The sequence below is a fragment of the Anguilla rostrata genome, chromosome 13 (assembly GCF_018555375.3).
Source record: "Anguilla rostrata isolate EN2019 chromosome 13, ASM1855537v3, whole genome shotgun sequence".
Lineage (NCBI taxonomy): Eukaryota > Metazoa > Chordata > Actinopteri > Anguilliformes > Anguillidae > Anguilla > Anguilla rostrata.
This window is the reverse complement of record NC_057945.1, coordinates 9,323,809-9,349,051: the sequence shown is the minus strand read 5'-3', so window position 1 is coordinate 9,349,051 and position 25,243 is coordinate 9,323,809. Positions and strand designations below refer to the sequence as shown.

General features: G+C 42.9%; 1 protein-coding gene across 2 annotated transcripts in view; it reads right to left on the bottom strand.

The window, feature by feature from the left end:
- The window catches only part of LOC135237931 (cadherin-22-like), a 250,008-nt gene that overhangs the window by 105,726 nt on the left and 119,039 nt on the right, over positions 1–25,243 (bottom strand). For both annotated transcript variants that reach the window (XM_064305498.1, XM_064305497.1), the window contains exon 4: positions 8,248–8,542. In XM_064305498.1, coding sequence (XP_064161568.1) covers positions 8,248–8,542 — 295 coding nt within the window. The remainder of the gene's footprint in view (positions 1–8,247; positions 8,543–25,243) is intronic.

Below are 25,243 nucleotides of genomic sequence, written 5' to 3'. Positions count from 1 at the left end.
CGATTCTGTACCTCACTCTCTCTGATCACCTGGCTTCGAACTTCGCACGGAATAAAGACAACGTTTTCTTGGATTTCCCTGGTCTGCGCGTGGGTCCTTACTCTGAACGTAACACTATGCTCCTGTGCTGTTTCCCAGAATGTAGCTGCCCAAGACCTCCGAGAGTCTTTAAACACTATTCAGGCTGCTTTCGATGGACTGAAACTGTCTTACACTCTGATAAAACAAAGATTGCGTATTTTTCCAGATCATGCTCCCAGATTGTAACTACTAATCAACCTACAGTTAATGGGGAAAATTATCAAGCAATCGTCTTCCTACAAACATGTGGGAATCTCGCTGGATGAAAAGCTCAGTTTTAAAATGCACATTGACAATCTTGTTAAAAATCTTCAGCTTAAGTTGGGGTTTTATTAAGAAAATGGCAATTGCTTAAATTTTGCAGCTAGAAAGAAATTGGTCCAACCCACCTTTCTCCCTATGATTGATTATGGTGATGTTCTTCATAGTACATGCATCTGCTTCTGTCCTGCAGGGTATTGACACGGTATATCACGGTGTCTTACGTTTAATTACAAATGCCAGCTCTCTTACTCACCATTGTCTTTTGTATGAAAGGGCAGGCCTACCATCCCTAGTTTACCGTAGACAACGTCACTGGTACACTTTTATTTACAAGGCCATTATAGAGAAGCTTCTAATTATTTAACTTGCCTTTTTAACTGGAACACAAATTATTATAACCTGTATTCACAAAGCTTGCCTTTTTTTACTGTACCTCATCCTTCCACAGAAGTTGGAAAAAAATGGCTTTTAGTTATTATGCCCCATGGTACTGTAACCAGCTCCAGAAGGACATAAAACTGGACCACTTCATGCCTCTGGATGATTTTAAGAGGCTACTCACAACCTTAACTGTTGTCTGTAACAGTTTTACTCTAACTTTATAATGTATAATATGTGGTTTTATTGAAGTTATTTTCTGTATGGTGTTTCATGTGTAAACTGACTGACTGCTTGTTGCTTCTCCTGGCCAGGGCTCCCTTGAAAAAGATATGGAAATGTCAATGGGACTCACCTGGTAAAATAATGGAGAAAATAAAAATAAAATAAAAGATAAGGTTAAATTCCACATTCATCTCTGGTTCTCCATTGCCATTCTAAAAGACACATCAACAAGGAAACACAGAGGGCCTTTGTGCCTGTGCTGTAGTGAAGTGAAGAAACTTTGCAGTGGATAAATCAGTTTCCAGTATTACTGGTTCCACTGCCAAATTAGGGATCAATCTAATCACATTTATCCCTAATTTCTTCAGTGTTTCACTTCATTACATCAATTCACAAATACTGTCATTTGGCTGCCATTATGGACTGAAAGGTCTTCTGTAAACAATGAATTTGCTGCAATCATGTTTATGTTTTGTTCTTTTTACAATACATACTCAAATTTCAACATGCAGACTGAAAGCTTTCATGCTACTGTCCTGTCCATTCAGACCGCCAAGAAGTGACGAGCGAGAGCTCAATTAGCCAACGAGTGTCGAGCCCGGCTAACAAGACTCTACATCCAAAGGTTCTCACCACCATCACAGTTAATGGAAGGGGCCAGAGGAGGCTGAACAGAGTGCTCAGAAAGGACAAGGCATTCACTGTAGCTTAAAAAAAACATCTCTCATAAACTTTACAGCAATATTAAGCCGGCTAGTTCATCAATTCGGGTTGTAAAAGAAAAAAGGAAGACGTTTACACTTGGCTGCTTTAATTACATGATGGATTTTCACAAGGCCCGCAAATGAAGTTAGTACATTTTATATTTACACAGCAGCCATAACATGCATGTCTGTCCTATTCCATACATAATTCATTGGCTGTTTACTATGATTTTACACTTGATAATTTTCGAAAATCATGTGAACTTGGACTTGAGAACATAACTGGTCCTACGCAGCCACCTATGAAAGTATTAAATCAATTATTTTCTAATACATGTATCTTTAGCACAGTAGCTACAGCAATATGCTGTGTTCCTTACAGTTCCAGCATTACACAAAATGGTAATAATTTACCATGTTTTAATTTGTGAGTTCTGATTTAATGAAACCAAAACCAACAGACCAACAAGACAGCAAATTTTTTTTTATTCAAACCCGCTCTGCTAATGTGAAACATGCATAACACACCCAAAATTTATGTGTATACATGAACTGTAGGTAGGAAGTGAGCATGAAGCTAACACAATATCTCTTAGCCCTAGTTATCTCATCAGCACTGGCCTTTTAATCAACTTTACTACGTTTCCCAGAGCTCCAAAATCAGGCAGTCTAGCAGTAAAAAACGAAATGCCCACGGCAGTCTTTCTGATTATGAAATGGAACTGCAGCCATGCTTTAGTGTCCTGGTGCTGAAATTGATGGCTTTTATGGGCAAGTCACTGTACCACTTTCCCTTAGCTACTATTTAACATCTGTCTTTTTCATCAGTTGTTCAACAAAAACACTGACACAAATTAAAGCAGTGGTTCCTAACCCTGTGCCTGCAGATCTGCTGTCCTGTTGGTTTTCGTGGGTGGCAGTGTAGTACAACGGGTAAAAGGAACAACATCGCTGTTGTATTCTTGAGCAAGGTACTTAACCTAAATTCAATTAAATTTTTATTTGTATAACGCTTTTTACAGAGAACTTTCAAGACACTTTACAAAGTATCAAGGCAAGAGGCAGAGCATTATTGTGGTCACAATCTAAAGTGTGACTGCAATAATGTGTGGGACCGACAACATTCTGAGCGAAGCTGGTTGATCCTAAGATATTCTTAAATACAGAGGTAAGAAGATCATCTGCATTTCCATAGTGCAGGTTAAAATCGCCCAACATCATAGCTCATAGCTAAGTGAGAGAGGAATTCTGCAAAGTCAGGAACAAAGCCAGGGTATGGGCCAGGAGGTCTGTAGACAGTCACCAAGACAACGGGCTGAGAAAAAAAGCAGTTCCTACCATCATCAGGCTGAGAAAGCTTCATTAATAGCACTTCAAAGGATTCAAATTTATAATCATTGTAAATAGTAGCAACGACTGCCTCTTTGACAAAGATAGGGGATTTGAATATATATGAAACGAGGCAGAGAGGACTCATTTAAATAAAAGTTCTCATCCACTTTCAGACATGTTTCTGTGAGACATAATACATCAAGACAATAATTGGTGATTAGGTACAAGAGCTGTCTTAAAGTTAAGGCAACTTAACTCTAATTTCTGGAATTAATAACAGTATGTTTTGTCTCAGTACTGATCAAATTTTTGTGGCTTTATGGAGTTTATGATTAAAATGATTTAGAATATGGGGGACAGACAGAGTCTCAATAGGGTGAAGTCTACTCTGCAGTTTTGGGGAGCTAGCAGACATCTGAGTAGGGTGTGACCAGGCCTTGGCTGAGTTGCTTCAGTAAATATCCAGCTGTACAAATGGATGTGAAAATACAACTGTTTGTGCGACAGATGGTATGTTGTTAGGTATGTAGTTAATTACTAAATCAGTTTTAAAAATGTATAAAGAGTGCATTTACTTGCAAGTCAAAGGACTAATTTTCATAGAATCTGTGTGTGTGTGTGTGTGCATGAAAGAGAGAGAGAGAGAGTATGTGTGTGTGGGTGTGTGTGTGTGTTTGATCCAAGATGATAAAACATCAACATATGAAAGTGCATTTCAATGATACAGTATGTTGGGCTGTGTGTAGGATTACTGGGTAAATAATGACCTAAACTTACAATGAAAAGCCATGCCAGATACCATACTGTGCTCCCTAATGACACAAACTGCCACTTCTGCCAAACAATAATAAAAAAATGACAATTTTACTGTTGCCAAACTATTATGTAATCAGGGATGATTTGTTCCAATTATAATCCAACTATATACAAGCATTTACAGGCCATTATTATTTCAAAGAGCACCTAAAACACAATATTTCATTCACCGGGGATTTTGAGCAGAGAGCATCAAGAGATGCCAAATCCAGATCAGTAACGAATTAACAGCTCAGTCAAGCTACAGCAGCAAAATAAGAAAGAAAAAAACACATAAGGCTAATGAACGGGTCAAGTTCGCCCAAGTTTACCAATCCTGTGTCCCCTCAGTCTTGCATAAAATCCAAAATCACGCAAAAACCATCTAGGAGTGAAAAAAATATTTACTTGAGAAGAACAATAAGGCCTGAACCCGTGAAATCCTTGTGAAAGAGATTCTTTATCCCACTGAGATGTCCCTGTTAAAATAAAGGTTAAATAAATACAAAAATCTAACCGTAAACTTGCATGAAAGTTTGAAAGTTAAAATTTTATTCCTCTCCGAATGCACTTAGGTTACGTAAAACAAAAGGCCAAAACAGGATCTGTGCTTTCTCTCTGATAGAACCCCTTCATTTTTTGCATGCAAAACAAAAAAAACTTTGGATGCGCTAAACAAATCCAAACTTTAAATATTTAAAGCATCACTTTGGTTGAGATAGCTAAGGCCCGGGAAAGAGAGGGTTTTTTTTCTTAAATATTAATGGGGAGGTTCCTCTTAACACTCACAAAAGCTGGTCCTTTGCTTCCCACCCAAAGGCTGTGGACAGATCTCCGATATGTCAACATTACTGGGGAAAATAAACAATATGTTTAGAATTGCAGTTGCATTGATGCGGTTGCATTGGGTGAGGGAGGGGGCAGTGCAGCATAATAGTTTAGGGACTGTGGCTTGTAACCTTAGGATTGCAGGTTTGATGCCCAGGTAGGACGCTTCCATTGTACCCCCTGAGCAAGATTCTTGGCCTGAAATGTTTCAGTAGGTATATCCAGCTGGCTGTGTACAGTAATGGATACTGTGTAAAATGCAAAAAGCTATCTACGTTGGTCTGAATAACAGCATCTACTAAATGCCTGTAATATAATGATGCCAAATATACTGTGAAGTGTTGGTACAATATTTACAAGCCATGCATGTGTTATAAAATAATTTTATACGTGCATACCTTTTGGTGTTTACAATTTAATAGTTGGCAAAATATAAGGAAATAACTGTGTTCTCTAACCAAATTCCTTTTAACAACGGCAAAGCACACACATTGCACCTCAGTACTCATTAGCGATACCTATATGCCTCATAAAATGTCCTACACAGCACCATTATGATGTGCTAGATTACACCCATTCATTCTCATGACTAATTACAGGGGCTGTTTAGGAGGACTCACAGACCTAGGCCTACATACACGTTATCAATGTGCACTGTCTCAGAAACAGAGACAAAATAATCCTTTCCAAAAAATAAATAAATAAATATAGGCGATGGCTCAGAGGGTTCAATGTTAACATGGCGCCAGTCACCCCTGTTGACAGGGGTGGGGAACAGATTTTACAAAACAGGCTCACCTGTCATGACCGGCTTTCACACCGAGCGCCCTCTCTCTAAGCCTTCAGACTCTCAGTCATCGTGGGTGTCCTCTGCTTGCTGGAGCTTAAAGATGCCACCTCTTGATAACGGTCAGTGTGGACTCTACAGCTACCCTCCTCCTGCCCCCTCACCCCCTGCCAGGCCAGAGGTGGCGAAGCATCATTATTCCTGTGGCAAAGAGTGCAAAAACCTAATGGAACCTTCCAGAAAACAAGACAGAGGTGTCGCCGTACCGCGTGTGAACCGGGCTCGTTGGAATACTCAGGCTCATCAGCGGTTACCGGAGAGCTGAAACCCACACGGCTAATCCCACCCCACTGAGCAAGTCAAAATGGGCCTGCCGTCCTTGGCTCTCCTTTCAATGTCTGCCGAGCTTGACAGAGACCGCTGAAACATCGCTTAAATGTCAAACGTCAAAGACGTCTTCTGACTCATCCGAAATCACGGTAGCGAGGCGTACGGACGTACGGAGGCGATGCCCCAAACGCGACGTCGCGTAAAAACGTTCGTCCTGGCTAATCGGGAGACGGCGACGCGGCGACGTTCTGGACGCGTCGGCCGGACGCGATCCTGTTCGGGGGGACAGCATGCTAACGGGGCTAACAGCTCGGTGAGGGCGGGCGCTACAAGCTTCCGTTTTACTCTGTGGAGCGGCGCGCCCCGGCCGACGTCCATTTTCACCGCGTCGCTCGGGCTTAAACAGCGTCTCCCGCTCGATAAAAAAAAAAAGCAGCCCCACCGCAGACCGCGCGTTGCAGGCTACAGACGGGAGGACAGGTCCGGAAGAGGGGAGAGGGAGGGAGAAAGAGAGGGGGGGGGGCGTGACGGGACGATAAGTGAAAATGAATATGCCGCAGGCTTGTTCCTGATTACTTTTTTATTATTATTGCGGGGGATTTTCCGTCGCAGTAATAAAACAGGGCGACGATCGCGCTCCCGCTCTGAGTAATGTGGAAAACCTGCTCCCATTTCATCCGATATTTCACCGGCCGGGCGGGTTTTTTTCTCGCGCGGCTCGCAGGGGGAGCGCCGCGACTGTGCGCGCCGGCGTCTCGGTCTTCTCTGGCCCGGCGCGGGGGAAACGCATCGCGACGCACGGACCTGCCGCCAAACCTGTCGGCGCACGACGCGCAGCCGCGAGAGTGGAAAAGCCAAACAATAAAGCGCGACCGAGCCCGGTTCACACCGGCTACGCCGCCGGCATTAAGACGGCCGGGGCTTTAAAAAAAGAAAAAAAAAAGAAAAAACATTTCAATTTGAAATGCTCTCAATCTCTTCCATCGGCTGAAGCGCCCAGACAGTTCAGCGGATCACGACGCCTCCATTCGAGAAGTAATTTCATAACAAACCTCGCGCGCGCCGTCCCTCGTAGTCGAGCGCATTAAGCCGACTGATAAAAATAGCGGAGTGCGTACGGCGTTCAATAAAACTTGCCGAGTAATGAATGTCGCTATAATGGCGAGGCATCAATCACGGAGGAGCGGGCCCCTTCAGAGATGGCGGGGGGAGAATATTAAGTCAGAAGGGGGGGGGTGGGGGACAGTCCTGCCTGTCAGCGGTGGGGGGGCGGTGACGGGCAGCTGTCCGTCTGTCTGTCAGACGGTGCTGCTGACAGAGGTTGGGTGGGGGTGACCTTATCATCGGGCTGCTAAAAGAGGGACTCCATTAGCAGTTGTTCTACAACGGAGCAAACGGGAGGGGGAAGCAAACGTGAATGGCTTGACTAAGCGCTGCTGTTATCTCATTAGGCCCGGCGCTCCGTGCTCTGCGTGCAACGCGTGAAGTGCGCACTCGTTTCGCGTGTAATCTGAGAGAGAGCTGGGGTGGGTGGGTGGGTGGTGGGGTGGGGGGGGGTCAGGAGGAAGGAGGAAGGAGTGCAGGAACCCCACTGATTCCGGTGATTTCCGTCCTGTCTCGACAAGCTTGTCACCCATAGCATGCTGAGGAAGCGCAAATTAATTCTGATCATGAGCTTCAATCCGAAGGAGGGCCAGAGCGATTACCTGCTCCTGTTTCTGTCCGGCTCTTGTGTACACACACACACACACACACACACACACTCGCGCGCGCGCGCACAGGCACCTATGCAAACACACACACACACACACACAAGCAAACAAACAAGTACATACCCACACAAACAGACACGTACATAAACACCTACACACACGCACATACATGTACAAACTCACAGACACATACATGCGCACGCACAAACACACACAGGGTCACGCAAAGACGCACATATCACACACAAGTAAACATGCACATGAGCACACAAACACTCAGATAAAGACACAGGCAGTGATGCACACAAACACACACACACATATACACGAACGCACACACGCACACGCGCACACATACACATCATTTGCCATTGCTTTTATTTTTCAGACGTGCGATCACTTCTCTTCACCTTCAGTAAACTTAGCCTTGATATTCTATTTTCAGATTACAGGTGAAGAGAAAAATGTTCTGTCATACATGCATTTTATAGACACCAAAATATGCTCAGTTCCAATGATAGAAATCTGTTGGATTCATCGGTCAAACGGCTGGCACATCTAATATATTTATTTATTTTAGGCCTGGATTCAATCAATATTTGTCATTAACTTTGACATAAAATTAAATTCAAGCAAGATGTTTTTTTCCTAGTCAATGGTGTTCACCTTGTTTGTGAACAGGAAAAAGTTTAAATTAAGGACAAACTTTATACTGAATCCAATGCAACGTGTTCCAGACCGTTTGAGCCTCGCTTGCCGTGCGATTGTAGCTTTTCCCCAAAACACAGAAAATGAAGAACCAAACTCCTACCGATAGGCGACAGTTCGGCCACGCTCCCGATGTACGGCCCCTCCAGGAACTTGGGCTCGCTGTCGTTGATGTCCTGGACCTTGATGACGAACTCGGACTCGGGCTCCAGGGGCCTGTCGGTCAGGCGGTCCCTGGCCTGCGCGCGGAGCGTGTAGTAGGTCTTCTCCTCGCGATCTAGCCGCTCGGTGGCGTGGATGTCCCCCGTGATCTCGTCGATGATGAAGATGGTCCCCGCCCCCTCCCCGGAGATGGTGTACTTGATGGAGCCGTCTCCCTCGTCCGAGTCCGAGTGGATCTGTCGGCCACAAGCAAAGGACGGCGTTCGTCAACCACACTCAAGTTCTAGTTTCTCAGAAAGAACACTACAGACTGGATTATTTTGTTACATTTTAGATTTAAATTTTCACCACAAAAAATAAAAAAGTCTGAATAAACTTTTGTGTCTGGTAATGAGACTTAAAATATTAGCTCGTTTTAAGTTACCGTTTACTTTTGTCTTACCCCACTGGCATGTTTTGTAATGAGTCTCACCTCATTAGCAATTTAAAAAAAAAAAAATTAAATGGAAATTAAATTTAGAATTTAAATATAAGACTAAAATAATTGTTAAGATTGAATTTTTTTTTGTTTTTGCAGTGTTGGCATCTGCTTTTGTAAGTAAATGTTAAAGAAAAATGCTAACCAAACACTGGATTGAATGTTCATCATAAATTAAACATTGCTAAATTTTATTTACCTCTTACTACTTTGAGTAGGTGTGATTTACAACAAATGCAAGGCCAAATATATGATAAGCATGCACATTCTTTGTAAATGCAGGAATAACAGGTCAAGGCAAAGCAGTCACCGGCTTGTGCAACAATACAACTAACTTAAGTGATGCTGAAACACAACGATATTCACAATGGCACGCATAACACCAGGATGTTCTGACATTAGCATCATTTATCACTCTTTAATCAGAATGGCATTGCCATTTTGTCAGGAATGCCAGCAAGCTACCCACCACTAATGGTGAAATCACAGTGAGTGTGGGGGGGGGGGGCTGAGCATCCCCTGGCTCCTGTGTAATGTGAACCCTGGAATATGTTCTCTCTTAACAATTAATGTGCTACTGTGACGAGTGAGTCAAGCTTGCTCAAGCAATTGCAGCAGTTTAAAAATGGTACGACCATCCGTAGGGGTGTTCAAAATTTCTGACAGGGCTGGGGAAGCACATTTGAATATTTGCTATAAGAATCACTTAGTTCACTGTATGTTAAGGTTTTGGAACCCCTCTACCCTTTGGTTTTTACTTTCTTCAGGGGGGGTTCAAGTGTCAATTAGGGGGTCTGACCCCTGCAAACAACCTGATAATTTGCACCCTGAGCAAGTGTACAGCCATAGCTAGAGTTTGCAGCAACAGAGTGTGCGTGTTGCAACAGGCACCAGGCCCAAAAGCTTGATAATAATGTACTTTAGCTGTTGAAATTATTCAAATTTGAAGTAAAAGAAGAACATTGAACATTTCTCTGCAGCATTCACGCTACCAGCACACCAGAATATGCACAGGGATTGTCATCACCAAATATGTCATCTCTGAAGTTATAATAATATGATAATAATGTTAATTAATAATAATAAACATTAATTTACATTATAACTATTTTATCTCATAGTTATATATAAGGTCACTGAGTGTTTATTTTATTATATAAATATATATATAAAACATTATTAATATATATACTAGAATAAAATTATTGACATTATCTATTATGTTTATCTATTCAATAACCTTTTAATCTTAAAAAAAAAAAAACTGTGGGTAGTGGAAACAATGTGAAAATCATCATAGGATGGTGTTATATATATATAGAATAAACATTCATTGACATTATCTATCTGAATGTTTATCTATTCAGTAAACCTGTTTAATCTGTAAAAAAAAAAAACTGGGTAGTGGAAAAATGTGAAAATCATCATAGGATGGTGTTAAAAACTTTCTGTTTAGAGAATGCATGACAGTCTTTGTGACTGCTCCCACAAATTTTCAAAATTTCCTGTCCAAATTGCATTCACAAGTTTCACAATGCAAGCATTATGCTATTCATGTATCTGGTATCAAGCCTTTGTGGGTTTGTATGCTTACAGCAAGCAACTCGCATTATCCAAGACAAACGCAGACACATTGTACAACCTCAAAGTTCAATAGCCATTGTTTGTTGCTTTCCATGACTGAGCTGTGACTTATGGCATCAAGGTATGCAGAGTCGGCAAGAAGAATTGATTTTCCTTGCAGAATAAATAAAGGGTGGAAAAGCCTGTGCCAGATGACACATTTGTAACCGTCTTTTCTTTATGCTAGTCAGCAGCCTCCTGCATGTTGTTTTGGGGAATATTCCCGCCATTTCATGTATGCCTATTTAAAAATGCACATAATTTATGACCGTCAAATTTTTCAAGTGGAATGTTCAAACTCAGAAATACATCTGTCAAATGTTGGTTGACATCTGACTGCTTTTCAATTATGTTTTTTTTCCCTGAGAGAAGATTCTCCCTCCTTGTTTATTTCAGACCACAATTGATTTTTTTTTTGCCTGTTGATGCTGGTCTATTATTTTTTGGGCCTGTATGGATTTCTTGTAAACTATGCTAAATAACTTGACTCCACCAGTGTGCAATGTACCACAAGGGTACTGTTGCATCCAGCGACATCAATTAGTTTGCCAACTAATTGAATTTGTGAGGGTCACAATTGACCACTGATTGTAAATAAGTCAGGTGACTGCTAAAACCCAATGCCTACAATCACCCAGGGAGTTACATAACATAATATAACATAAGGTAATGACAAAGCAGACCATTCAGCCCAGCAATGTTCCCCACTTTCCTTCTACTAACAGGTACAAGTCCTCACTGTTTACCTACAAACTAAATAGTATCTAGCATCGTATAAAGACTGGTCAAGACAGAGTTCTGCCTCTGCTACATGATCTGTCAAGCTATTCCACACAGTGCCTACTTTGTGTGTGAAGAAATACTTCCTGGTGTATGAGCAGAATTGACCTTTTGCTAATGTGCCCTCATTCTACTGAAGGATCTCTAGTAGTTCTGCTTGAAGAGATTTAGTATCTTATGTCTTTCTTCATTACTCTTATCTTTCTTGCCAGGAACCAATTTAGTTGCCCTTCTTTCAACCTTTTCCAAAGCCTACGTTCTTATAGTACAGTCCCCTGAGCTGCACACAATACACAATAAGTGTGGTCTAATAAAGGTATTGTATAAGATACCTTTCTTGGATTTATACTCAATACATTTGTTCATATATCCCAGCATCCAGTTGGCCTTTTTTACTGCTACAGCACAGTGCCTAGAACCTGAAAGGCTTTGATCTACTATTACTCCCAAGTCTTTTTCTAATTGAGCACATGTATAGCACATCCTTTTACGTCCTTTTAGACCAGAGGATCATAGTTGCCGCTCCATTAAATTCTTCCTGTAGTTGTGGAATGGTTTCTTTTGCTAGACACCACAAGATATGTGCCTATTGCCTCTTGATCTTCCTGGTTTTCTCCTGTTAACATTACTGCCTATCACCTGGACTCTTCTGAGTGTGTACTGAACACTGCGCCTAGAAATATTAAGCTTCTTTGCTATTTCTCACAGGAAATAACCTTGCCACAATATGTTTACTTGGCCCTGGATGTAAGCCTAACACATTCTTTGCCATATTTCTTGCAGCTTCAGTGCCTAATTTACTTATACTACAGACCAATGGTATCAGCCTTACTGCGGTTAAAAAATAAATAAATAAATAAATAATTAAAGGTAGATACGATTTCAGTCAATTTATCTATCCCTACTTCCCTCGCATTCGCAAAATAGACTTCCAATAATTTGTTTAATTGTAATTAAAGCCAAAAGAATCTATTTTGAGCTGAGCTGTGTCTGAAATTATTTTTTTAAGTAAAACTTGTTCTTATTGCAGGTAGACATTAAAAAGAACAATTATACTTTGGTTTCTCATTCAATAAATGTGCATACATTAACTGAATTCTTCCTTACCTAAGGTTTGAAAAAAAAAAACACAGGTGGCCTAATACTTTTGGCCTGTACTATAAATCTGCTCCTTAGTGCGTAGTGGGATTGAGAGCTCATCAGTCAAGAGAAGCTTTTCTCTAATGACATCAGTGAAATAACCGTAGAAATAAAAAGATCGCTGACCAATTGCTTTGGCGGTTACTGATTGCCAGAGGAGACAGTTGGCATTTATATTCAAGAGTATTTTCATTCAATTATGGGGCAGTTATCTGGTCTCACTAATACAAAAGTGCTATGCTTGAGTAGCTTTTGATATGCCAACCCAGGCCGGGTTTCAACGTGATTAATTGTGCACTGCAGGAGAGAGAAGCAGGTCTGCTAAATCTGTTGCTTGTATATGCTTATGCATGTGAGTGTGTTTGTAATGCAGCAACATTGTGATCAAGCAATCATTCCGGATGGATCCAAATTATGTTTGTATCAATTCAGGAATGAGAAAGGGTCATCATATCCAAACGGGCCTGGTGTACAAAACACTTGTTGGCAGAAAACATCTTTTTAATTGCAGGAATGTGTGAAAATGCCAGTGGGCGTCCTAAACCCGATAGCTCAACAACAATGAGGCCGATCTGGCTGATAATGCCAAATCTGGCAACCTTGCTCTAATTAGCCGCCCGGTGGTTCTTCGCCAGCCATTATATATCTCCTCTGAAGTATTTCTGTAATCTCCATTAAAAAGTCAATGTTTGGTAAGAAATACGCGCGACTTTAATGAATCAGGTAAACTGCGGTGATAATTCCTGATGTTTTTTGTCTCTTTCAATACGTTGTTGGTTGCAGCCAATAATTTATTCCTATTCCTTAAAGACTTAGCGAGAGCTAATGTGCTTTAAGTTGCTGATAAGAGCAAGGGGGAGCTGAGCTGTAAATGTCAAAGATACTTTATCACGGGACAAGATACTTTATCATGGGACGAGCCCCAGAAAACAGGTGCATAAGCCTTTCTTTCTGTCCTCACGAAAGCAGGTAGCGTGTGCTTTCATATCTGTTCTCTGTCAAGTTGGCAAACCAATGGAAATATTACGAAAATTTATGGATCCCATGTTTGTGCAAGAGAGGCTCTCTGTTCATTATCTGCCGAACACTAATATTAATATTAATAATATAACAGCATGAATATAGCATCGATATTAGCGCATTAGTGTGTTTTAGTATTAATAATAAAAATAATAAAAAGCACTAATGTACTAATATGGATGCTTGACTTCATGTGATTAAATTGAGAACACATCAACAATTTCAGTACTTTCAGTTGGTGTTTTTCCAAGTGAAACAGTTTTTTTAAATATATATATATATATAGAAAATTATCACTATACCCATATCAGCATACCCTGGCCAAAAACGCCCACAAAAGCTCACTTAGGCTGACAAGACAAGGAACATCTCCTTAGGTAGCTCACAAGAAGACACCATATGAGGAGCCAGACTCAGACTCAGACTCGGAGCTCTCTTCTTCTGATTGGCTCAGACTGCGAGTCGACAGTGACCAGCACGGTCAAGCTCAGGCCTCCGAGAGTCAGTTCAGGACTGGCTGATGAAGCATATTAAAGCAATTTATGAACGTTGGCAGTGCGGTACAGCGGCAGAGGCATGGTAAATACATGATTTATTCCAGGCGCCGCAGTGTAATTCCCTCCCTCGCACCTTCATAAAGGCCTGTAGCGCTAGAAGGCGCCGGAAATCTCTAAACCAGACATGATTTGCGAGTTCCCACGGGGCACGGAACACCACCCAAAAGCAGTCTCAAAGACAGAATCAAAGTCGTCTCGAATACAACGGTCATTTAGGCACGAACAGGGAACATTGAGCTGAAAACTGTAAATCTACCCAGGACCTCTCCTACCCCGAGCAGTGCAGCACATACACTCCCCACAAAACTCTTTCAGTTCATTCCGCACTTTGGTTTCCTCCCACGGTTGCATATTAGAATGCAGAGTCGGGCGAGGCCCAAGCCTATCGAACAAACAGAAAAGGGAATGAGTGGGGGGGTCTCCCATGTTAATATTTTATAAACCCTTAATTAAATACGGGATTATATCACCCTTGCAGGGATTTTCATTAACTATTTGTCGTAAAACAGCGGAATAATGCAAGCCCAGCTTCAATATTGCATTTTTTCCCCCTCTTTTCATTTTGAATCTACCCCAAGTCAAATAAATGAACACTCTTTTGGGGTATCAATATTTCAACAATAATAAAACACCGCAATCTCCGACAGCAAGAAACAGGACTCTGCAATATCCAGAGTTGAGTTCTAGGAAAAAAAAATAATCTTTTGGATGCCGAAGCAATACCTCTATAACACTATACTCTATAGATCAATCAAGGCACCACTTTAATGCACTTCAGACAACAAGAGCCAACGGATGGGGAAACTATCAGCTTAGTTATTTATTATTCATGTACTATATTAAGTCACCACAGGACACAATGTGCAGTTAAATGTTTCTTAATTAAAGTGCAAGATAGAAGAAAAAAAAAACTTTATTTGATAAATTAAACATCTACGTTGAATGTATGTGTGGTACTAAAAGAACTATTTTGAAATAGATGGAGTACCATGTGGCAGGACAATCTTCTAATAACAGGTTTTAAATGCAATTTAATCACACAGGGAAGACACAACAAAAACACCACCACCAACAACAATAATAATAATAACACATAAACATTCTGAAATGAAGGATTCATATTTAATCAGAAATGGTACTCTTGCTCAGCTCTCTCTTTCAGCCTCTATTACAACTGAATCATAAACCTCCATCCAACACAAGAACATTAAAGCAGATCAGTCCCTGAAGGTAGGGTTGCTTCCTTATATATACACCGATGATATTGTTGACAACATTTATATGATAAATGTATAAAAACGGGATTCCAATTTTAAGTGTTGCTCAAACATTGTATCAAAAACGATTTATTCTGCCCCAAATTCAAAAGCACTCCATTTGTAGATTGTATGCTTGATAATTCAGATTTCATATTTCCATGGACATTTATTAAAGAGTTCTTCTGTTCTGTGGCTTACTGAGATTTGTCTCTTCTTGGTAGATATTGATACGCATAAATCAGGAAGACATATTTCCTGCATCCAAGACGTCAGGTAAAACAGAGCTATATCACTTCGCCCAGACTGTCCTTAGACTCCTTGAGTGTGAACAGAATCCACGAGAGCTTCCTCCAACTAGTTAATACGGCACAATCTCAGTGGCCACAGATGAGAAGTGTGAGCACCGCAGGTGAGCAATAACCTCACCTTTTGAACCTCCACAAAAAAAAAAAAAAACTGATGTCAGCTGCCTTTGATATTTCACAACACAAGCCACGTTTCCCAGTGATCAATGCGCCTTCGGTTATTTTATTGTGTTGGTAAATTTGGCCTAAGATCACTCGGCTGTCTGATTGGCCACTCTGTGGCGAAAGGCCACCACCGGCAAAAGTTCAGCAATCAAAGGGGAACCATCCGGAAAGGCCCAGAAGATGCTCATCAGCAATTGGCAAGAAGCAGGACAGCAAGGCGCCGTGATGACGTGCCCCTTGGGCTGTCCTGCAGGTGTGTGCGGCAGGTGTGTGTGTGGGGAGCATGTTGTCAGTGACCGAGAGCACGCTAGCCCCCGCAGAGCCGAGCTTCGCCTCGGCGTGAGGCATGCTCCCTTCACGTGTGAAAATGGCACTCGCTGACGCATGAGGCCCAGGGGAGCAGGAGCACGGCATCTGTCAAGCCTGTTGTTATGAACACTCCAACCTGGAGAAGAGCACCGTAGCCTCCCCCCCCCCTCCCCCTGCCTCTCCCACTCCCCCTCCTACTCCCCCTGCCCCTCCCCATCCTCCCCCTCCCCCTACTCATCCTCCCCCTGACCCTCCTCCTCCTCCCCTGCCCCCCCTTCTCCTTCCCCTCCAACTCCCCTGCCCCTCCACCCTGCCCCTCCCCCTTCCACTGCCCCTCCTCCTCCTCCCCCGCTTCCTCCCCTGCCCATCTTCCTCCTCCTCCTCCCCCCTCCTCCTCCTGCCCATCCCAATCCCCCCCCCCCCCCACTCCCCATCCCCCACCTCTTCCTCCTCTGCCACACACACATGAACGCACCTCTGGGAGCTCTCTTAACATACGAGAGGACAGGAGGTGCCGTATCGGGGGGGGGTGAATTCAGCCACTCTCTGCGCAACAGTGTCACAGGCTGCCTCTTCCTTCCGCCGCCTCGTACGCTAGAAGCGAGGCCGATTGCCTCTGCTCTCGAACCCACGCTCCTGTGCAGGATTTTTTTTTTTACCTAAACGTGCTCCATCGGCAGCCAAACAACCCACACATCTCATGACTTCTCATGTTGAAAACATGCAATGAGCACTCATCATAACCTACTTCACGCAATGCTGATACGAATATGTGACATATGTGAAATAATCCTTCCCAACATTAAGTAATGGATTTATACAATATACATGTATTAGTGTTTTTAGGATAAAATGTTCAGTTTGATATTTCTCAAGTAAATAAGTAAATGTTTAGATAATTTTCTGCTCTCCAAAACAAAAGGAAAACAACCAGGAATGTGAGCAGCTGGGGTGATCCAGTGTGATTAATTAGATAAAAATAAATAAAAAAGCAACAGTTTTAGAGAGGATGAATTAAGCCGAAACAGCATGCCATTCAGCCAGGCGTGCGGTGTGTTGTAAATCCCCCCCCCCCCCCTGCATGGGTACACACATTGGCACATGCCAGGACAGGCTCCTGGGGCTCCTGGGGGTCAAGGGGGTCCTGCCTGCCTCTTAAAGTTCAGCTGATTAACAAAGAGCCAAAATGGCAGCCAGGAGTGCGGGCACGCCTGACTTTTCCGAAGGACACGTGAAATTAGAAGAATTTTTATAAGGACACGGCTTCAAAGTGGAAACTCGCATGCATTAAACAGGTGCAGACAGCCATAAAGTACTTTATTATGTACAGTACCGCGGGACAATAGCAGAACTCCTCTAATGACTAGATCCGCTAAGTCTTTGATGTTGCTCCGGGAGCAAAACCTCCCATTAGCTGGGCTAAATCTCACTGCTTCGGCTCTTTGTCGCAGAGCTCGGAGAACTGTGTTTTGAAGGTTGTAGGTGAGCGCACTGCAGGTGTACCTGTCACAATATACAGGCTACCTTTAGCGCAACGGCTAGGGTCAGAACTAACATGCAATTTCCGAGAGTGGGGAGGCATACAGCAATAGCCCTAAGTCTACGGCTCTGGACATAGCAGCTGTTGTTTCTGAGAGCATAAGAAAGCATTCCATTTTCTTGAGGTTTAACTACAGAAAATTACTCCAGGACATACAAAATCTCTCCTGCCATTTATATCACCAAATACATCCCTTTTCCCCCTCCACTCATAATGGCTTTTTGTTGTTTGTCATGGTACATCTGAGTGTTCTGTTCACAGCTCGGTAAGCTCATTTTACCCTTCTCTCCTTCATAATCCTGTATCTGTGCTTTGGCATCTGGTTGCGTTCTCTCTCTCTCTCTCTCTCTCCCTCTCTCTCTCTCCCTCCCTCCCTCCCTCTATTTCTCTGTGTCTGTCGTTACCCGCCCATGCCCCCCCCCCCCCCCTGCCCCCTTCCCCCAACCAGGTAAACAAACTGCTATTGTATTGAACCTGAACACACCATAACAGTGTCATCTGTGGAGAGCAGCCCAGCAGGGGCTATACCATATTGTTTTTCAGACCATGTCTTATCACACACCAGTGACCTCAGGTCAATAGGGCTCCCACAGATGGCCAGTACAGCAGCACTGCGTGAAGTTGTAATCGATACGGTGCTTTACATTTTTACACACACACACACACACACACACACACACATATATATATGTCAGGTACATAGATTCCCTTGATAAAGATGGTCAGAAAAGGCTGTATAATATAAACAGGGGAATGTCGTTATATTTTATGCTCAAAATCGGAAAATTATATTCTTGTACGCTCATACAATTGTTCAGAGAAAAAAAATGAGTATTTAACAACTAATAATTTTCTTTTCCAAAAAGTCATGTCAAAATTAGCTCCCTATTTTCAATACTTTGTGCACCCTATCTTCACAACCCTTGAGCAGTCTTCAGTAGTGTTTCATGACTACTGTTTTCTACACATTTCATAGTGATAATATTTGGGCCCGGCTCTATGCTTATATAATGTTAAACCTGGTTCTTATTTCGCATAAAGATGGCTCCAAGACACGACACTAAAGACCCAGAGCCTTTCAAAGATCACAGACCCAATACAAAGTTGAGTTTTGGCCCCAAAGATGTGTCATACAAACAGTAGACAGTGTGTGCTTACTTTTTAATAACACACCAAAACAGGTAAGCATACTCTCTTGCAATAAGTGGTTTAAAATAGAATCCATATATCATTTCTTTGTAATAATAACATCTGGTACACCGGGATGGTAATTTTGCAGGCTTCAGAAAATACCTTTCTGTCATAACGGTGGTAATTATTTGCAAACAAAACCTTACTAAAGTTTGAACTGACAGTCATTTTCAGCAAGGATAGCCTCTGAAAAAACTCAGCCCCCAACATACTGTATGTTCCATGTGCTTGTGTAGTAACGTACTGTGTTTGTGAGCTGTGTCTAATATACATTCATTGATCTTGCCTGTTTTGTTGTGCAAGCACTCATGAATGAAGAACAGTGCAGATTAATCTCTATTCGTTTTGACGCTGTGTTGCATGTGCAGTACCTACTTTAACTGCTGTTTCATTTTTCATTTTTGAACCTTGTCATTGGTCTGGCATGAATAGGGAAAATAGCTGAATTCTTAACGGAGTACCTCTTACATTGTCCCGTTGCGCTGACAGTTTGACAAACTAACTGGAATGTAGTTCTGTGGGCGGAGCAGCGGCTACAGAGAGGAATTTCCGAACGCTGCCTTCAGCAAGCGGGCCTTTTGAAATGAAGGAGCAAATAAAGACTGTCCAACACATTCCCCAGTTATGAAGACTGTCTAAAAAGGAAACCACGATAATGAATGAAAGCTAGGCAAGATATGAAATAAAGCAAGATTCTTTGGTACCCTCTTGCTTTAGTGCTGTTTCAGATGTCTCTGAACCAACTACACGTAGTCAAGGCATAGAAATAGAAGCTTGTTTGATTGCCACTGAAATTCATCAAAGACGTCCAGTTGTATTTTGTGAAATTAACTGAATTACCTTTGCACTGAATGGTATTCAGATAACGGGCTACTTCATTTCTAACCGTTTGTCTTGGATAGCTGGTTTGTCCTTGCTGCCTGCGCTCTTTCTACACAGTAAAATGTCCAGCGTTAATTCAACTCTAACAGTCCAATAGGGACCATACGGACTTTATAAGAGTTGATTTAGCACTGAAAAATTTACTGTGGAATAATGACATTACTGTAGGTCACTTTGTAGACACTCCCTTATCTGGAGGGACCTTGGCAAGGATGCTTTCATATCTACCCCATTTGGTGCGGATCAATCAAACTTTTTTTTTTTAAATGGTGGTCTCTGTCTTCTTCCAAGTGCACCCTGGTGCAGTTCGTTGATGGTGGGAACACAGTTCTACAGGGGTCAGGATCAAAAATGTTATCCCGACCAATTACGGGAAATGTAGGCTATGAAGTGTGGGTAAGGTGAATATTGTTAACTGAAGAAAAAACATACAAAGCTCCATTTTATCTGTGACAAACTCGAGCACCGAGCCGCGCCCGAGGGTGCACTTGGAGCGAAGAGGCGATCAAGTGCCCGGCAGAAATATGGGCTGATGATTACGTAAGGGACCAGTTAAAATAATACAGATATTTTTCGGAATGTTTAATGTCAGAAGTTGACCGAGAGGAGATTCGATAGAACCGGCGAACAATGGCGCATTAAAACTTAATTAAATTAATTGAATTGATTAGCGTATTAGAATTACAGTGGCACCCCGCCCGTTCTTGGCTTTTAGCGCCTATTGTGGGTGATAAACAGAGGAGATTCAGCTGACTGATCGTCTTTGGAGCAAATCCAGGGTCATGATTCTGAGCACACACAACATCAGAGCTTGCTTTCTTGATTAGCAGTTAGCGTAGCAGCACATCAGTGCTATACTGCATGCATACTCTAAATAAGGCCGTTCACATCCCAACGTGGACAGAGGCTCATATCGCTGGTGTTCTATCGGTACTAGCTGCTGGTAATAACGGCTAATTAAAAACTACAAAATAGCAACACAGTGCATTCAATAGTCCATTTTTTTTTTTTTTTCTGTAAGGGAATGTGTGATTGAGACCTCCACTCCCCTGCCAAAGGTCTGACCAATCAACGAACGCCCACGTGTTCACAGAAATCGATTTATTTACAAATTGGCGCGCTTGAATCTGCAGCGTGGAACCGACCAGACTAAATGAAAACTATAAAATGGAACTAATAGCCAAGCCCTTTTAGCAAGCGACGCAGGTGTAGAAACAACCCGAGACATATGTGCGTCCCCCCTGGGTTACGTGAGCAACAGTGCATGATCTGGCCAACAACATTCCCAGACCAGCAAGTGTATGTGAAACATCATTAAAATACTAAATCTACTGTAAGTTAATTTAATATTTATGCCAACTAGAACCATAACACAAATCAAAGAGTCGCGCAGCTAAAGTTTGTATAAAGCCATAGAGCATGCCATATGATTGGTGAAGCAAAGGAAAACATCATTCACTGGATTTCATAAGACTGTGTTCCTTCCCCAGACTCGAGGGATACTTTAAATGAATGGGCTCACTTTGTTATTCTGACTCAACCTTTCCCCCGTTGCCAATGGTTACCAGGAAATGCCAGTTCGGGGCCCTTTCAAAGTGTTTGTTCGCTACCTACTATTAACTCCAAAAACCGATGACGCGTCCTCGTTAGAAGGAGTCAGCATTGTGTTGTCCACAGAAGAGTGACATCACGGGTGAACAGACAGGGGAAAAACAGCAGAGAGAAAGCAAAAACAGAGATATGCAAATCACCACCAACAAACGCAATGCGAAATGAGAATGAAAACGATATCGCACCACAAAGTCAGTGCTTCATTTGTGCCGGAACCTGCCAGGACTCTCACCTTTAGATTGCCTATGTTCCGGGAACTATTCGTGAATCATGTATTTAAATAAAAATGTAAAATTTAAATTTGTTTATAAATAAAAATCCACACGTCCAAAAACCCATGATAGCCCCCCCCCCCCCCCCCGTCCAAAACCGCTACACCCTCCCCCACCCCCTCCAGTCCCTAGTGGCTGCAACCCTCCCCCCTTCCCACCCCCCCTTTCAGTCTACTCACGCATATGTCCACACGCGCAACACAAACATACACGCGCACACATTCGCACGCACGCACATACACGGTAACGCTATCTGGAACATGCTTTGTCATGGTGCAGTACATTAAGACAGAAAGGTTAGGGCAGGTGAACGGATGGTTGCGGGGCGTGGAAATTCATTATCTAAAAGTGTCGGGCAGAGATGGCGGTTTACTGCATTGTGTGTGTGTGAGGCCATCGAGAAGAAAGGGGGGGGTAGGGGGGGGGGGGGGACATATTTCATTAGGGGATTAATGGGCAGGACAGTCTTGGCATCTTTGCTGAGCTTGAAAAAAGTTATTCTAAATAGCTGCTGCTCCTGATAAAAGGGCCGGTGCTTGTATTTAATTCTATATTGTCCTAATTAAAGCTGCCTTCAGCAGCGGAGAAGTCCGGCCACAGTCGCCTCCAGTATTAATAGCCTTGGCTCGTGCCCTGGCTTCAGAGAGTGCAATAACTCTCCGTAATGTTATTAATAAAATCATCTCTCTTCCTCCATGCCTTCCCATTTATACGCGGGCTCCTCTCTAACCCCTCCCGCACGCTCCAATAATGAATCACTTCAAAATGCATGAATACTTCTCCTGTTGGCTGCGGTCCTGCGTCTGGGCCTGCTGCTGAGGCTAATGCAGTACTGGGGACGAAGGGTCTAATACAGTACTGGGGCTAATGTAGGGCTGGGGAGGGAGGAGCTAACGCAGTACTGGGGAGGGAGGGGCTAATGCAGCACTGGGGAGGGAGGGGCTAATACAGTACTGGGGAGGGAGGGGCTAATACAGTACTGGAGGGAGGGACTGATACAGTACTGGGGAGGGAGGGTTATACAGCACTGGGGGAAGGGTCTAATACAGTACTGGGGAATGAGGGCTGAGGGAGGAGGGCTAACGCAGTACTGGGGAGGGGGGCTAATACAGCACTGGGGAGGAGGGGCTAATACAGACTGGGGAGGGAATGGGCTGATACAGTACTGGGGAGGAGGGGCTGATACAGTACTGGGGAGGGAGGGGCTAATACAGTACTGGGGGGGAGGGGCTGATACAGCTACTGGGGAGGGAGGGGCTAATACAGTACTGAGGAGGGAGGGGCTAATACAGACTGGGGAGGGAGGGGCTAATACAGACTGGGGAGGGAGGGCTAATACAGTACTGGGAGGGAGGGGCTGATACAGAAATGGGGAGGGAGGGGCTAATACAGTACTGAGGAGGGAGGGGCTGATACAGTACTGGGGAGGCAGGGGCTAATACAGCACTGGGGAGGGAGGGGCTAATACAGTACTGGGGAGGCAGGGGCTAATACAGTACTGGGGAGGGAGGGGCTAATACAGAAATGGGGAGGGAGGGGCTAATACAGTACTGAGGAGGGAGGGGCTAATACAGCACTGGGGAGGGAGGGGCTAATACAGCACTGGGGAGGGAGGGGCTAATACAGTACTGGGGAGGGAGGGGCTAATACAGCACTGGGGAGGGAGGGGCTAATACAGCACTGGGGAGGGAGGGGCTAATACAGCACTGGGGAGGGAGCCCTGCTTTTCTAAGAAAAAAAAAACAGGGCTGTATTTCATTGGCCAAGGTCAGAGAGGATTGCTGCCTTTTAAAAGCACATATGATTCGGTAACCCCACTATATAAATTCTATACAATTCTATTGCATTATATCTTAAACCCCATGACATTTAAGCTAACATAATGATACATCTGTTTGTGTTTTCAGTCTGTAGGGGAAACATGGACAGCTGAAGCGAGCTGAAGAATAATCTGTGTTTACACTCAGGTAACCATGGTAAAATGGAAGTGGCTTTGTCTGGAAAATCCTGAAAGAATGGGACTTGCATTATGTTACTGGAAGGTTCACACTAAGCAAACACCAGGTACGGGTTCCATGCATTTCTTATAGTGACATCACAGGGATTCCTTGTGTACAGGGAATGAAAGGGACTGCATGGCCAGTAAAATGTAAGGGGGGGGGGATTGTGTTTGAAGACAAACAGAGAGCCAGCTTCTTTGTAGAAATTCGACCAGGACACCACAATGAGAAAACCGCTGTGGAACCCGAGAGAAACAATGAGTAAGGACTGCAGTTTAACCTCTCATCCTAAGGATGGTGCCATGAACAGCACACAATATACTAGGGCAATGGGTTTCATTTGGTCCAGAGGGAAGACTGCCCCCTACTGCCTTACCAACACCACTTCTTGTAGTGATTTTTAGTTTTTTCTTCTCCTTTAAGTTTTTTTTTGGACACCCATGTAACCAAGTGTAGCCAAGCTCAACTCTGCTTAACACTAAAAAAGGCATGTTTTTTACATCCTGTTGTCACCCAGGCTGATGCCCAGTGGCAGCGTGCAGCATTGCAGCATCAGTTCCCACACTCATAGCAACCTAATTTCATAAAGATTATGAAACCATACATTGCAAATCTATTTTCTTTAATTAAAGGGCATATTTGAGTGAATTTCAACATTTTTATTTCTAAAATATGGTGGTTTTGCTATATAGACTAAGGGAAGAACGTATCAAGGCATATCGTAAGCATACTGAGAAAAGCACCAAAATGAGCAAAACAAGCCAAAACACAAAATGGGAAAAGTGGTTAAAGAAATACAAAGTGCAAAAATTCAGTGTGGTTCTCCCTTCCCCTGCTTCTGCTATTCAGAGTGTGGTTTTACACACGCACTGCCTCTCACCTCTAACTCATCAAATTTACAGAGAACACAGGTTCTGCGGTTTGTGTGACAAAGGACCACACAAATCGACTGCACATCACGCTGTTGTCTTTAGCCCTATTCTGACTTCAACTGCCGACACTGCATTTGTAGAGTTAATATGTGCAAAATTAGTTTCTATAGTGCTTGATCAAGCATTTAACATCAAAGCATCTATCATTCAGCTGCTGAATAGCGTGCCGGAGGTGAGAGCAACACATTCACATCTGGGAACAAACACCTGCTGTCTATTGTCTGGCGGGGTTTTTCGGTGAAGAAAATGGCACAAACTGTGAATTTTTAAAAATTCTAAAAACACTGTTATTTTAGGGAAAAGTCATGGAAGAAGGAGGGCACTGCATTTTTTACGTTGTCGCGGTAATTTTACTGTTAACGTCTAAATGCTCGATGGCATGGCTTCTGGCATTTCTAGTGTTAATGTGTCTGCACAAGAAGTACACAGGGTGCCACGACAGGTGGCTACTTACTGCTCGGCATTCACCAAAGGACAGCGGAGACTGAAAGGAGGACAGGCTCATTTAAATACATAGCTTATTCATAAGATATCGTATTCATGATCTGAACTGGCTTTTGAAGGAGATTCATATAAATATAAAAAAAATAAAAATAAAGTCAATGATGAACCATCCAACAATTTCAAGTGGCCTGCAATCTGTGAAACCTTGCCTTCGACCTCTCCAAAGAAAAATGGCAATGGAATAAGATAACCAAAGCAAAAAAATAAATATTGAATAACACTCTCGGTCTGGCACTTCAGTAGCCTCTGGAGACACAGTCTTGTCTGTATGTTATGCTGTACTTTTTGCAGCTAATAAACTTTTCTGAGAAAATCCGAATGAAAAAAATAAAGCTGAGAAACCTGTCACTGCATTCAATGTGAGCCATA